This window comes from Sander vitreus, chromosome 22, assembly GCF_031162955.1.
Source record: "Sander vitreus isolate 19-12246 chromosome 22, sanVit1, whole genome shotgun sequence".
NCBI lineage: Eukaryota > Metazoa > Chordata > Actinopteri > Perciformes > Percidae > Sander > Sander vitreus.
In genome coordinates, this window is record NC_135876.1 from 23,193,990 (window position 1) to 23,209,261 (window position 15,272).

The window sequence follows — 15,272 nt, forward strand, 5'->3', positions numbered from 1 at the left end:
GCAGGCTTTTCTTTCGCTTTGAAGGCTGCACATTGTGTGGGCTTTCTGTGCACATCTCTCCATGGAGGAAGAAAAAAGCGATCCGAGAGGCAAAGCGAGCAGTTGTTGGCGTGTTGGGAGACCCTGAAAATCACACACACACACCCATCAACTCCCACACGACAGAAAAATGCACTCTACATCCTGGTGTTTACCTCCCCTGCAGCCAAGAAAGCTATTACTGCTACACATGTCATTACATGTTTCATTGGGAACAATGTCAGTAAAATTGGTTTCATTACCTAGACTCAAAGGCCTGCTGAACACTGCATAAACTCTTAATGGTCTGACCCACGATTCATTATTAATTCAATACGTTTGTGTATTTTTTCACCCTTGGGGAGTGACATTACGTATTATCGTCAATAACGGGGTTCACAGTCGCCTTCACGCAATACTATGACTAATAATGTCCTTTTTGACTTTTAATTCAACTTTTATTTTACAAAACAGACTAGTTCTAGCTGACGTAATCAGAAACAGGACTAACAGTCGACAGCCATGTTCAGTGCAGCTCTGTGAGGCACACTGACAATGCTAGCATGCTGATGTTTTAGCTGGTGTAATCTTTACTATTTTAATGTTTTAATAATGCAAACTTGCATTTCCGAAAGTCGGTCTGTGTACAGTTAAGGCCATGAGTCTGTGTTACCTTATTTGACATAAACCTATGCATGTGCCTGTTATTTCTGACAATTTGATAAACAAAAATGTATATTATGCTTGAGTATATAAAACCCCAATTAACAAAACTGGTTAAAAAATATTAATATTTAGATAAATCACTGGGAGAGTCCGTTATAGCCTGAGTAGAGATAAAACTGAGATTAGTGCTCATGTTCAAGTTTATGTTCTGCTTGTTCAACGGTTGTTTGGTAAATTGCTCTCAAACACATTTGGAGAGGATTTGAATTGCTATTTTTATTCTCAATGCTTATCATTTTGGCACTATTGATTTTCCTTTGGGAGGGGCGCCAAACATTACTCTATGCAGGAAAAAACCACTAGAAGAGTGTATGAATGTGGAACCATTGGTTTTTTGAGTGTTACAGATGTTTCGGACACAGCAGGGACGGGGTGTTAAAAGCTAAACAAGCAGGTTTGATAATAGCAGGTCTCTTTCACACGTGTGCAGTGGCAAACAAGAGATTGTCCGTGTCAGACGCATTCTCATGTACAGGAAAAACTGTTTGGTTTAGGCGAGGGGCGGCGCCTGTGTGCAGGACATGAAGCAAAAAGTAGGCAATGCCACGGTCACGTAGCCGGTTCATAATTTGGTCATAAACAACTGGGTCTATTGCCGTTCCTAGAATCCGTCTGATGATTTCAACATCAATCCTTACCAACACAAGTTCCCGGATCTCATCGTCTCTCCAGTTAGACATTTCTTTTGGCGTCTATTCACACATGGGATCAGTGGGACATTACACAGACTTTAGTCTGTTTAGTCTATAATTGTTGATCTGTTGTTCAGGTGCAGCCGGAAATTCGGCCGGATGTCTGTTACCTTCCGCTTTCTTTGTGTTGGCGTTCTAAATGCCGGTGGATTTTTGAGGACTGTGGTTAACTGCTCCTCAGATCTCTGCAGGGTAAATCCAGACAGCTAGCTAGACTATCTGTCCAATCGGAGTTTTCTGTTGCACGACAAACAAATTTGACTGCATTTTGACCGCACCGTGGCTCCGTCCAGCACCTAGCGCCACCCAAGACGATTGTGATTGGTTTAAAGAAATGCCAATAAACCAGAGCACGTTTTTCTCCCATTCCAGAATGCTGTGGGAACTAGCCAGACCCTCCTCCGTAGTGCTGTGGAGAAAGGTCTGGCAATGCGAGACTACACGGACTGACATTACTGGTCTCTGCCTCATTTTAAGACATTTATGCTTGAAAATACAGCTGAAAAGGGAGTTTTTTTGTTTGTTTTTTTAAATAGATACTCAAGTCACTTTTATAAACACGCCCCAAGTAATGCAGATGTAATTTAATTTCCATTTAGTCTCTTTATTCATGTTACTGGCTGTCAAGGTACCAGCCTCAATAAGAGGAGCTGTGGATTGGAGGCTACAGGCCACTCCGTTATCAAAAGGCCACAGCTTTGATTACCGCCATGAGACCACCGGGGACACACCTGAACATCACGATAAACATTTAACATTCACTGGAAGTCGTTCTAGATAAAGACATTTAAATGTCATTTAAAAAAGGTCTTATGCAAATGTGTGATCACAGGGGCATGTTTAATGACTTCTGTGTAAATCAGAGATGGAAACCTTCAGATGTCGTCTCGGTTCGTTATAACCAACAAGGAAGACGTGTTGTGTCCACCTGTGAAAATAACCCAAGTTGTCAGACTGCAGGTGGTTTTATTTCCATCCCTCCAAACTGTTCAAGACCAACTTGGCGACTTATGTATGAAAAATACACATTTAAATTCAGTTTAAAGACTTAGTTTGCCTGCAATTTAACCAATGTTTTTTTGAATGTAAATAAATATAAAGCATAGTTCAATATCGCCTGATGGATTTGAAAGTTAAGAAATAGTTCCATCTAGTGGACAAACGTATTTACATCTTTTCCTATAATTTTACTCCCCAAACATTATCGGAAAGATACGATTTTTAAAGCAAAAACAAACACTAGTATCATAAATCTGTGTTTATTTTAATGTTAATAAATAGTGAACATTGTGATTTATTATACAATACATTTATACAATACATTTAGGTGGAAATCTGTTAAATTAAGTGTACATCATTGTTTTTAAAAATAAAGTGCAGTTTTCACTTTGTAGAATCGTGCTCTTGTGCAAAATCAGCATCTTGTGTCATTTCTACGAGTTCCTGCGGAGAGAAAATCAATTACACAAAATGTAAAGTATTTCATTTGTCCATATTTGAATATAGTGACAATTCTATTCTCCCATAAAACAGCTTTGTGAACATGCAGGTTCTGTCAGCAATGGTCTAAATAGGCCTCTCTATAATACATGTAAAGTTAAGATTGTAGATCCTTAAATTTACTTTAAAGGAAATAGTGAAGAAAGGCTTTGAGACAAGAGGGGAGCTGCTGAATGCAGAAAAGTAAGAAAATGTAATGTGTGTACAAATATACAGGCACTAAATGACATGCGCACAAACAAGGCTCAGATCAAGGAGGTTTATTGGGCGACTCATCTCTTGGAATTGAGAAAAGGCTCCAGTCATGTTGCAGATTCAAGCCTGTTCTATGTTCTTTGTGCCATTTAGTGCCTGTATTTGTGCACATTATATTAAATTCTCACTTCCCTGCACTTGAAGGCTCCCCTCCTTTTTTTCCTGTGTGGACCTTGATTTAACTGACTAATGTTAACGCTGATATTTAGAGTACAGTAAAGTGACCAAAGCAAACCTTGTGATTGTGGTTGCGATTTCTTGTGATTATTAAAAGGTGTTCTGGCTTCGTTCTTGAAGCCGTCACCGTCGGGCATCACTGCTTTCCACGACTTCCCTCCTGTCGGGTGATAATTATACAGTTGTAGGGGTTTATTTAACAATAATTATTTATGCAATTTTCCATTTGTGTCTGTAGAAGTAGAAGTGTCCGTCTCCCAAATTCACCAAAAGTTAGCATTAGATAATGCCTTAAAAGTTAGAAAACTAAAAATTGTCTTAATGCAAGTAATCAACTAGGGAGTTTTCATGATATCTGAAAATGTATGTGCCCTATTCACCTGTAGTGTCAAACAAAAACAATTTGCCTACCAGTTTGCCACCTGTGTGTCAGGTATATCTGATCCATTATCCTCCATTTGTCCTGGAGGGAAACCGGCATGGCGCAGTTCTCATCCATCTCTTGGATGGCGTTGCCGTGGGGACAGTGCCGCAGCCTCTCCCATGCAACAGACTGATGCTGCGGCTCATTACACACACAGTTCTTTTCCCTCAGCTTTTGGTGCATCGCTGCAGGACATTTTTCAACATTTTGCTTGGAGGCCAGTGGCCTCTTGAGATTGTTGAGCTTCCCGGGATGATCAACTGCCCTCCATTTTGAGCCAAGGCGACATGAGCCGTTTTCAGAAGAGTCTCCCTCGGTGTCGTGTCCATGATGAGGCCCACAGACATCAGGACCGGAACCTTTCCTCATCAGTCGTTTCTTGGAGTGAGACTTACAGGCTTCACATGTCGGTAAGAGTTCGTCATTCCACTGTTGGACAAGAGCAGCTTTTCTTTTCAAGGTGCGACCATCGGGTCCTGGACTGGCAGACATGCAGACGCTGCTCTTCGCCACACATCTGGAGCAAAGTCGCTCCCTCTTGGACGCATAAGTGAATGCATTCTCATTGAAATTTCTGTTAAGACAGCATTCGTGGTCAGAGAGGCTTCGCCGATCCACCTTCCCTTTCAATTTGTACCTCTCTTTTGGCTTGCGAACGGTATGTTGTTCTTTGTACTCGAGTTCTAGTTTTCTTCTCCTTGTAGGCATATCTAACCCACAGCTGCCGAGAGGTCTGTTCTGCTTTTTGGGAGTTGGGGGCATCTTACTACAATAGTGGACATTATCAAAGTCAGCCATCCAGTTGGTTGAGGGGAGGTAGGCGGGCAATGATTCGAATGAAGTGTCCTGTTGATGCTGGACATCCGTTTCTCGTCTATGTTGGTTCCCATCTGCCTTTGGAGGGGAATTATCCAACAACGGCAAATGAGGTGCAAGAGCCACCTCTGCTTCGTGTGTCAACTCAGTCATTGGAGTTTTCTCTGCAACAGGAACATCTGTCACAGGGAACATATCAGCTTCAGACACAATCTCATCCCCAGGACCCTTCTCCCCAGTGGGGGCCATGTCCTTCTGTTCATCCTGTGGCAGAGAAGGCATCTCAGTCATGGGAAGAAACTCTTCTGTAGGAGCCTCCTCTCTCTCCATCAGCACATCTGAGGGCACTCCAGCTACACCAGCCAGAGATTCATTATGATACTCTGTGCAGCCATTTAGGATCAGCGATTCAGGGGAGGGAATCAAGGTTTCCTCCATTGACCAGACAGTGGATTCCATCTTCCACAGCTCATCCAGGTACTCGGGGTCAAAGGGCAAGTGAACAACTTTAAAGTTCGATGTCGTATTTAGATCTTTCTCTTTGCTTATCTCATCGTCACAATAAGCTGCTAGTCGGGAACCCAAGTTGGCGGCGACAGTTACAGAGTCCGTCTGGTTCCTGGACTCCTCCAGAGCAGGGATTTTCTCACTGCTGCTGGGCGTCCCAACTAACAGGATGTCAGGACAAGCTTGGAGTGCCTGCTCTGACTCGTCTGCAGGAAGGCACAGTCCCTCGTCCTGCAGCATGCGACCCTGGAGGACGGAGCTACTGCACTGGACACCATCTTGGGAAAAGCTGTGGGATACTTCTGCAGTCTCATGAGAGTGCAGGAGTTGCAGTCCCACCGGTGTGGTGCAGCATTCAATCCTCACTTCCTCTGTCTGAATCACAAAGCCGCCATTTGCTGCCGTCCTGGTTGTGGACGAGGGTGCCATGTCCTTCAGCTCCAGAGAATGATCCCCCGTCTGCACAGCCAAAGCTGGCAGGAGTGGCTGATTGATGGGGGCACTGGGGCTGTTGTCACTGCTGCAAACTGGGAGACCACTGGGGGCCTTGGCGTCGCTGGAACCTGGAGTGCTCGTCCTCTGGGTTGCAGGCAGCGGCTCAGTTTGAACCTCAGAGTTGGTCGTTTCTCTGGTCTGGCTGTTGTGTTGGTAGCGGAACCTGCGGGACTGGTAGGCCATGGTCTGGTAATACTGAGGGTTGAGCATGCGTCTGTAGTCCATTAAATGAAGGTGGGTATGGGGTACGACAAAGCCAGGTGGTTCCATGTATGGATTTGGCTGATAGTGGGGCATCATTGGCATGCCATAACCTTTAATAGCAGAAGAACAGCAATATTAGTGTACTAAATGCCAACATTGGCATGCAAACATGCTCACAATGACAATGCTAAGATGCTGATAGTTAGCATGTACGTTTACCTTGCTCATAGCCTGGATCAATGGAAGTATATTTCCAGGGTAAAGCCTGCTCTGTGTGTTGCCATTCTCAGAATCCCTTCGCTTCCAACAACAAACTTCCAGCTAGCAAGCTACATGCTGAAAATGGCACGTTTTGAAGAAAGTTTGGATCAAGCAACAAGGCAGGCCTACTTGGTTCTTTCGGGGAATGATTGTAAAGATTTACAAAGAATACGTTTATGGCATTTACTATCTAACTGGAGGTTCTGGGACCGTTTTTCCTCCTATCCCAGAATGTATAGCCAGACCTTACTCCACAGCACTGTGAAGATAGGTCTGGCAATGTGAAACTACCTTGTTCATCTAAGTTTAGTATGCCAACATTAGCTATTTAGCACTTAAAATAAAATACAGCTGGGCTGATGTCATTAGTTCTGTAGGTTTTTGGTCTTACAAGGAATGGACGAATTAAAATATATACCTGATGATGGTGGTAGATGAAAAGTTGGAGATCACCAAAGTTACAATTTATCCTGAGGGGATTATTAATGTCTGAACAAGTTTAATGGCTATCAATTAAATAGCTGTTGAGGAATTTCACTCAAAAAAAAAAAAAAACACAAATGGTGGCGCCAGAAGATCAAAGTAATTAGGATACCTTGTCTAGGACACATGAATGTCTTTACAAAGGTTTAGCTTAAAGGTTTTTGCATATGTAACATGAAATAACATATTGAAAAACAAATGTGATTTTGTAGCCTATAAAATGTCAGCAAGAGGCCATATACATGTTACGTGATTAACTTATTGATTCAGATGTGTACAATTGGGTGATAACCTCACCAGGAACTCTGCTCTGATGCAGATAAAGAATCTAACAAATGTGAGAATTGAACGTGTGTATTGGCAAGTGTCCAGATATATGTACCAACTAATTTAACTAAGAAAGAAAATGCAGATAAAAATGTGCTGAAAATGTAGAAAGAATAACACAGGAGGACTTCATTTGAAAGCACTTGACTGCATTCATTGTTCTGTCCATACAACTCAAAAGGATTGTTGCTAGATAACATGCAGCAGAAGAATTTTCAGGGAGCATTGAACCAAAACTAGACACAAGCTTGGATGTTTGGTACTTACCTAAACCAGGGTAGGCATATGGGTTGTAGGACACAGGCATGGGTACTGGTACTGGCCACTGCATACTTTGCATGGGCATGTATGGCTGCGAGGGCTGTATGTAGAAGAAAGGTTTGTGATGCTGCTCCTCAGGACGTGAAGCTCCTGAAGGCCCTGGAGCCTGCTGAGCTCCGTACGGTGGGTTTGGACCCCGAGGGCCCAGACCGAAAGAATGTTGGAAGGTAGCTGTGGCTGCCGCCATGTCTGACAAACAGTTCAACTGTTTCCTTCCTTGTTGGCAAATTTGTTGCAAGATAGCGGATTGTTTCAGTGTATTTTCTGACAACAAAACACTTACAGGGCAAGTAGAAAAAGAAGCTAACCGAACTGAGAAACCAACACTGCTTTCAAGGTATGTTTTTAATTGGAAATCAAAGGTGTGGACTCATGATACAGGCAAGCTTGTCAAATGCTGCACTGATTGGCTAGATTTTGGTTCCAGGTGACACTTGTCCAATTAGTTTGATGAGCTTTATTTAAAGCCAATGAAAAATGTTTGTTTCCCACTGATTCCCTCCCACTGTGGTGCAACAACTCACCTGAGGAAAGGCAGAAAAATAGATCAGGATAGGTGCCTTGAATCGTTTGAAACTAGAGGTAGAGGAGAAGCTGATTGGCTTTAATTAAGGAAACAGACCTGCAGCTTGTTAGATTGGCATAGGTAACAGATATTTGGCTCAAAATGGCACATCCTGTCCTTTATACCGTTTTTGTGAGGCTCATTTTCTTTTGCAGTTGAGCAGTTAAAAGTCTGCCTCTCTGAAATGCAAAGCACATATTTACACAACGTGTTGAGAAGCAGGTTTGACCCCCGAAGAGCCAATTATGAGCTTGTTTGGTAGCTCGGAGCAGTATTTATAGACCGAACTATCCATGAAGAATAAATATGCTCTGTGAGACCGGGTTGTTGACTTGACCAGTGATTCGAAATCAGCACTAATGTGTTTTCTTTGCATGGTGGTCTGTGTGCCTTGAGGAAAAAACATTCCTAAAAAGTCTCCTTATAGGAGTAGATAAGAGGGCTGCAACTAATAATTTGTATTGTCAAATCATAATTTTCTCAGTTAACTGATTAACCTTTGGTCTCTTAAATGATAGAAAATTACGGTGGCCGACAGGGGCAAACGCCCTGCAACTTAAGAAAACACATGCAAATAGACAAAACACAAGCAAATTAAGAAAACAACTTCATTAATTTGACAACACATGCGCAGCATTCAGCAAACGCGCTGCAAATACACACAACACAACCAAATACATAAATGCGCTGCAAATAAAAAACAATGCAAAAAGAAAAGCACACAAACCCCGAAAACAAATGCAACAAAAAAACGCTGCATCCAGATTACACAACGGAAGTTCTCCAGACCTCTAGAGGGAGCAGCTAGTGGAACAGCTTGATTTACAACCCCACGGGCAGCGCTCTGCCTTTTTATTAGAGTCGGGTATGGCTGCATAGTAAAAAGAGAACTCCCGTCTCATGCCCTGCCATCCATAGACTGTATATTAAATTCATATTATTAATATACAGTCTATGCTCCCGTCTCATGCCCTCCCGGCTGGTGCCATCCCCGAGCTTTGACTTTTCAAAATAAAAGCTTGCGTCTGGTCTGCTATGTCTTCTTACTTTGGTGTTTTGGATGGTTTGGCAATCATGCTAATGAATACAATAATTTTTTCAGCAGATATCTTAGTTACAACATGGAGTTAGCAAAGTAGTTTTGTGTTTATATGTGCGGGCGGGATTTATTCAGATTGATTGATTGACATAGACTTAATATTTACAGTCTATCATCTCACAGTTGCACACCGTTCTGAGATTGAACGTGTCCAGGCTCTTTTCTTTTTGCTTTTCGCTTTTCGTTTTTTATTTGCAGCGCGTTTATGTATTTGGTTGTGTTGTGTGTATTTGCAGCGCGTTTGCTGAATGCTGCGCATGTGTTGTCAAATTAATGAAGTTGTTTTCTTAATTTGCTTGTGTTTTAAGTTGCAGGGCGTTTGCCCCTGTCGGCCACCGTAGAAAATAGTCAAGTGACCAATGCAGTTTCCCGAAGCACAAAGTGATGTCTTCTAATGTCTTGTTTTATCCGATCAACAGTCCATTACTCAGAGATATTAAATTTACAAGGATTTAAAAATCCACATACGAGTAACAGGAATCGACAAATGTTTGGCATTTATTTTGGCTTAAACAAAAGACGATTAAGGCATTTCACCAAATTCGTTTTCTTTCAACTGACTACTTAGTAAAGTGACAAAGTAAAGTAATAGCACCTGGTGCTGCAAATTTCATAAACTAATTTCTACTGCTGCTATATCTATACATCATCTATATTCATACATGGAGTAAATAGGTTTGCTGAATTACTGGCAAAATAACTTTAAAAACCTAAAAAAAAGGTGTGTAAAACTCTGAAATGCTTGAAATCTAACCCTCTGCCTTTTATTACTACATGTCATGCAGATAAAGTACATGCTGATCAGACAAAACCTGCGTCTTCCTAAATATTAAATATGGACATATACTGTACATGTGTAAGTCACTTAAATGTTGAAACAACTAAAATAATCAGTTTCCACGTTATAAAATACATATAAATCTCCCAGCATAAGATGTACAAGATGTAAAATAATTCAACACAAAGCTTAAATAATGAATATTTTATTGGACTGGCCCCAAACTGTGGCACACCATAATCTGCAACACACAACCTTTCAGCCCATTTGCCTGTTTGTGAAATTCATAAATCATGAAAAGTGCGAGGCAGTGTCACTGCAGAAACTTTGCAATTTTTTTTTTTTTTTACTTTCATCTAAACAAAAAAAAGAGGCTTCATCGTGCAGTGCATTTCACCTGGTGCTCTAAATATTTCGTAACATTATCTGGAACAATTACACCTTTTGGGGGGACCTGGGAAAGAAAGACAACGTTTCATCAAGGAAGTTTTCACCAAGACAGTTTGAACACATCTAAAAAATTAGTTTCATCTTGCACGGAGCATATTTCACCTACAGTTCAACGCACTTTGGGGACATTAACATCTTGGTTCTCCTCTCATCGTAGAGCCTGACAAAGACGGAACAAAAAAAAATATAAATAAATCATATTCAAAGAAATGCAATAGCCAGGTCAGTGTTGACAGTGTCATTATATTAACCTCTTTCCCAGTGTAATGGTGGCGGCTCATCGTCATCCTCGTCTCTTGGCCTGTGGTACATCACTTTCCTCTGAGTACTCATCTCTATCCAGTGGATAGGAGCAGAACATAATACCACAAAAATAACTTCACTTGGAGAATTAACAAAAAGGATAAGAGAAGATGTATTATATCTCTGAACAACAAAACGCAATCACCACCACACCCATGTTGACTGAAACTGGACTTGCATCCATAGAACGACCAAGCTGAGCCGACACTCGCATATTAAATAACAGATTTTCACAAAAGAGCTTCTCAGTTCAGATTTCCAACTAAATTTGTCAGCAATGTTGGGCGTTTGTGTGACAGGTCCGATGCTCCCGCCCCAGAGCCAGGAGATTTGAGTCATGTACTTATGTACATGTACCAAACAACCCTGCCTTGTTCACAATTTAACTATTTTCTACAGCGGGGAAAAACGAAATCGTTTACTTTATAGAGAGCAGTAAACTGAGATTTCAAACGCTTGTGAATCAACATTTTGTGGCATAAATGGTACACTAGTCAAAGTAAACATAGGTACCAAACAGGGAGTGATTTTGGACAAGATAATCTTTGACGCTGGTTGTCGTCGGTTTTTATATTGTGTAGTGTGCTCCCAACTTTAGACCGTCGTTCCATCTCAGCATTTCACAAACATAAAATTTTATATAAATTTGGGACTAAAACTGCTCTAACCTGGCTGCAAAATAACTATACTGCACGAGCTGTTTGGGCAGACCGATAGATGTTTTTTGTCACAATAATTGCCCTTGTAAACGTTGGTTCAAGAGAAGAATGAGCATGGGATTGGCTGAATTCAACCTTGACGTTGCAGAGGGGTTGCTTGTCTCCTCCTGGGAATCACGTCCCGGAGTCCCCACCTGCCTTGGTCTGACGCGGTTAGATCTTCTCTGCAGAGTCTGTCTACGAAAGGGTTCACACATTCATATTTCTAACATGATCACATAATCGGCCTAAAAAAAAAAAAAAAAAAAATGCCCATCAGAAAAACATCAAGTCAACAACAACAAAACCCCTGGCCTAGACTTACCCTGACATGTTCTGCACTGCGGCTCACTACAAGTCAACTCTCCAATCTCGCCATCAGCCGGCTCATGAACACAAACATCATGACCTTCCTCCTGGTTCACTGGATCAGAGGGATCTTTGTGTTGGCCTCTTTTATACCGAGGTTTTGCAGCATGTCTGGGCAGGACAAGATGGGGCTTCCTGGGTGCAGAATGCTTCCTCACCACCACTCTGACGGGCTGCTCGCACCCTCTCCCATACCTGCTTTCCTCCTCAGAGTCTCCGGCTTCATCCCTGTACACCTTGGAGCTGTGGACTTTGCTCCTTCCTGTCCCTTTTGCGAGGCTTTTCCCACAGCAGGCGCACATGCACCTCTTCGAACCTGGCAGCCACACTTCTTCCACTTCTTCAGCAGCGTGCGGGGACCCGCTCACCACCTCTGCCAGCCTCCTGCCTGCATACACGCGTTTGGGGAAAAGATCGGCATCGTCCAGATCTGTGGAGAACATCTCATCTCGAGAGGAAAGCTCGTCCAGAGATGGACTGAGAACGCTCATCCGCTCATGGGTGGTCTGCATGGATAGGTAGTTGTAGTAGTAGGGAGCAGTAGGGGAGGAGAGGCGGGCGCCTCCATCCTCTCCAGGTGTCAGAACGCTCTCAAAAGGCAGCCTGAGGATCTGGTAGCTTGGATCAGCTTTCTGATGTTCCATCTTTGAGACTGTGTCGCCACTTTTGGCATCTTTGAGCGCCGGCTGACTGGAGGGGAAGGAAGAAGATGGCAAGATTGGATCCGTCGGCTGCTTCAGGAGCTCTTCATGGTCACATTTGGGAACACTTTCATCAGTCGCTGAGATATCTGACTGGATATCTGCGACCTCTGTTTTCTCCTGAGGGAGTAAGTGTTCGTCTGTCGCCGTCTGCTCCAACTCAGGACTCTCTTCGTGAACAGAGGAGCTATCCAGAGGACACTCCTCTTCTAATCCTGCTGACCAGCATCCCGGAGGACTCAGGACTTCCAGGCTCCTTTGGCTGGAATCACCGTCGTACACCGCTGTTGTGGAGTCACTGAAGACCATGGCTGGAGACTCTGAGTGGCTGTCATCAGGCGCTGAAGGCAGGATGTGACCCTGCTCCTCGCTTTTCTTCTCTTCGCCTGGAGAAAAAGTTTCTGAGGCCTGAGAGGCGACACCCGAGTCGAGCTCTCTGTCAGCGCCCCGCAGCTCTGTGGCTCGGATTTTATCCAGGCATTCGATGAGTTTGCTTATGGCGTCACTGGGGTCGGTTTGAGCCTCTGAGCAGGCCATTTCTCGACGCCAGTTTGTCTGTGGGTGATACTGCTGCCGCTGCTGCTGCCACTGCTGCTGGCGAGGCATGTCATTCCAGGGAGGAGCGTGGAAGCGAGGCTCAAACATTCGCCTGTAATCCATTGGATATAACGGGGCAAACAATGGGTTTGGGAAAACAAACCCAGGATACTGCATGTACTGGTACGGGGGCATACAGGGACGGTTAAAACCTGGGGAACATAAACATAAATGCACGCAGTGAAGATTCCAGGCAACTGATACTGTTGATAGTGGTAAAATGTCACCAAGTAGCCCACATTTACACACACATATCCATTCAGCCAATTTTTTCATATGTTAAACAGCTGTTTTGTACCGGTATTTAGTATTTATATCATTCATATTCAATGTTTGTTTATGTATGCACCAACCACCAAGGCAAATTCCTTGTAAGTGTTACATACTTGGAAATAAACCCTTTTTCTGATTCACTCAAGTACTACTGAAGTACAACTTTTATACTCTTAAGTTTAAATATTTTGAATGCAGGACTTTTACTTGTAACAGTATTTCTGCACTGTGGTATTGTTACTTTAAACTTAAGTAGGCCTACAAGAAGGCCTTCACTTTTACACTAGTACAGAGATATTTAACAGGGGGGTCCGTGACCCTTAGGGGGTCCTCAGAGTTAGAGCAGGGGGGGGCGCCAAATTATGTTAAAATAAAAATTTTGAAAGTTCATTTTATTTTCAAAAATGAAAATATACATTACTATGAATCCAACATAATAGATAGAAACATTACACAGGTCTTGTTGACAAGGTGTAGAAGGTATGCGTTTTGTGTTCTGCATATTGTGGCACAAAGTATGTTTTTTTTTTTTTTAGACGGGACCAAAATAACTATTTTGAACCATGTCTGAACTGCTGTAGTGTACGTTGTGTTTTAATCACATACATACATGCATTTTGGCCTTGCAGTTCTTCTGTTATAAGCTTTTCCTTTTGAGAAAGGGAAATAGACGAAAATCAAGCAAAAAGAGGTTCAATTGGCCTACAGGACCAGTCAAAAGTTTGGACATGCTTTTTTATTAACTTGAATAGGAAAGTGTGTCCAATCTTTTGATGGTACTGTATTTGTAAAAAAAAAAAGAAAAAAAAAAAAATGTAATTTACACACTGAAGATAAGCTTACTAAGGCAGCCACTATGGTAGCCATACAGTTAAGCTTGGGGATTCACTGTGCCTTCCACATATGTTTAACATTCAAATATTATGTATGAATTATATAATATCCATTCATTTTCATCCATCCGGCCCAGTTTAATATGCAACTTAAATGCGGTGATCGACCTGGCCGATCATAGGGGCCAATATTTGGCAAATTGCAGATTATCTGTATCCGTGTTTTATTTTACTGATAACCAATAAAGTTAATCAACTATAAAGTGCGCTACTTTAGCTCTGCTACGGCTCTGTAAGCAGTCTGCAACAATTTCAATAAACTCCTAACCTCATTAAACTTCAGAAAGCTATTCTGGTTTTTTTACTGTATTATGTTCAATGTTTCAGTTCTATTAAATAACTGCTTAAAGCATTTAAACAAACTTGTGTTGGCGTTTGAAACATTTCCACTGTAAATGCATATCAGTTTCATTAACTACTAATAATCGGTATCGGCCATGAAAACACAGTATCGGTCGATCCCTACTCAAATCATGTATACAATATATGTAGTAGTGGGGCCCTGCTCCGTCTCTCTTTCAGTAAAGGGGTCTTTGGCCTAAAACACGTTGAAGACCCTGGTCTATCAGAGTAGGCCTACTTCTTCCACCCCTGCTGGGGGATTACAACAACAAAACAAATTGTTTAAAAGCTCGATACCTCCTCCAGGCACACCATAGTGACTGTATGGGTTGTTCATCTGCCAGTGCTGCTGCTGGTAGAGGTAAGGTTGAGACGCAGGCTGGACGTAGAAGAAAGGTCTGGGATGTGGAGCTCTCGGTTGTCCGCTCCCAAATGTGTGTGGTTGTTTGCTTCCATCTACAGGAGGCAACAGTTTACATTATTTCCAAGCAAATTGACATCTCTCTGCTCTTTGGGGCTAGTAAGAAATGGTACGTTTACACGGCTCAACTGTTGTGAAATCAGCATTTAGTTGTAAGGAAGTCTTTACCGTCCATTTTCTTTCCCGTGCTTGCTCAACCTGTCAGAAATAAAACACTGCGGAGGGTTGAAAACAACCAAATAAACATCCCCCGGCTTCGAAAAATTAAAGGTGAATATTACAGTCAAATGTTTCGATAAACAAGCAGAAGTAGAGACGCTTTTACTCTCAGGGCCACATGACGTTCTGCTTACAAACGCCGAAGCGTCTCAGCTAATTAGCCATAATAGGAAACACCTGCTGCTGCCAACGGACAAATTAGCATCGAGTTTCAATAGTGTCCGTTTAACCTGGAAACCTGGATCAAATGTAGCATTTCAGTGTAAGACGCTTTGCAACAGAAACGTGTTCAACTCTCAAATAATAATAATAAAAAGTCTTGAAGTGAGTCTTGTACAGTTTATTTACTTTTACTCTT

The 15,272-nt window shown here is 42.3% G+C and overlaps 1 protein-coding gene and 1 long non-coding RNA gene across 2 annotated transcripts; both read right to left on the reverse strand.

Moving 5' to 3' along the window:
* Nucleotides 1-9,915: 9,915 nt before the first annotated feature.
* LOC144536846 (uncharacterized) lies at nucleotides 9,916-10,815 on the reverse strand. Its single transcript, XR_013503781.1, has 3 exons — nucleotides 10,350-10,815; nucleotides 10,205-10,258; nucleotides 9,916-10,102 (listed from the first exon to the last, which is right to left on the reverse strand). It is a non-coding gene; the product is annotated as an uncharacterized LOC144536846 (long non-coding RNA).
* Nucleotides 10,816-11,057: 242 nt separating this feature from the next.
* buc (bucky ball) lies at nucleotides 11,058-14,870 on the reverse strand. Its single transcript, XM_078281271.1, has 3 exons — nucleotides 14,864-14,870; nucleotides 14,572-14,730; nucleotides 11,058-12,918 (listed from the first exon to the last, which is right to left on the reverse strand). Exons 1-3 carry the CDS (start codon nucleotides 14,868-14,870, stop codon nucleotides 11,387-11,389), a joined length of 1,698 nt encoding a protein of 565 aa, XP_078137397.1. The 3' UTR covers nucleotides 11,058-11,386.
* Nucleotides 14,871-15,272: the final 402 nt, after the last annotated feature.

Coding starts and splice junctions, on each gene's coding strand:
- buc (XM_078281271.1), bottom strand. Junction 12,919..14,571: donor CTATGGTGTGCCTGGAGGAG/GTATCGAGCTTT, acceptor TATGTTCCCCAG/GTTTTAACCGTCCCTGTATG.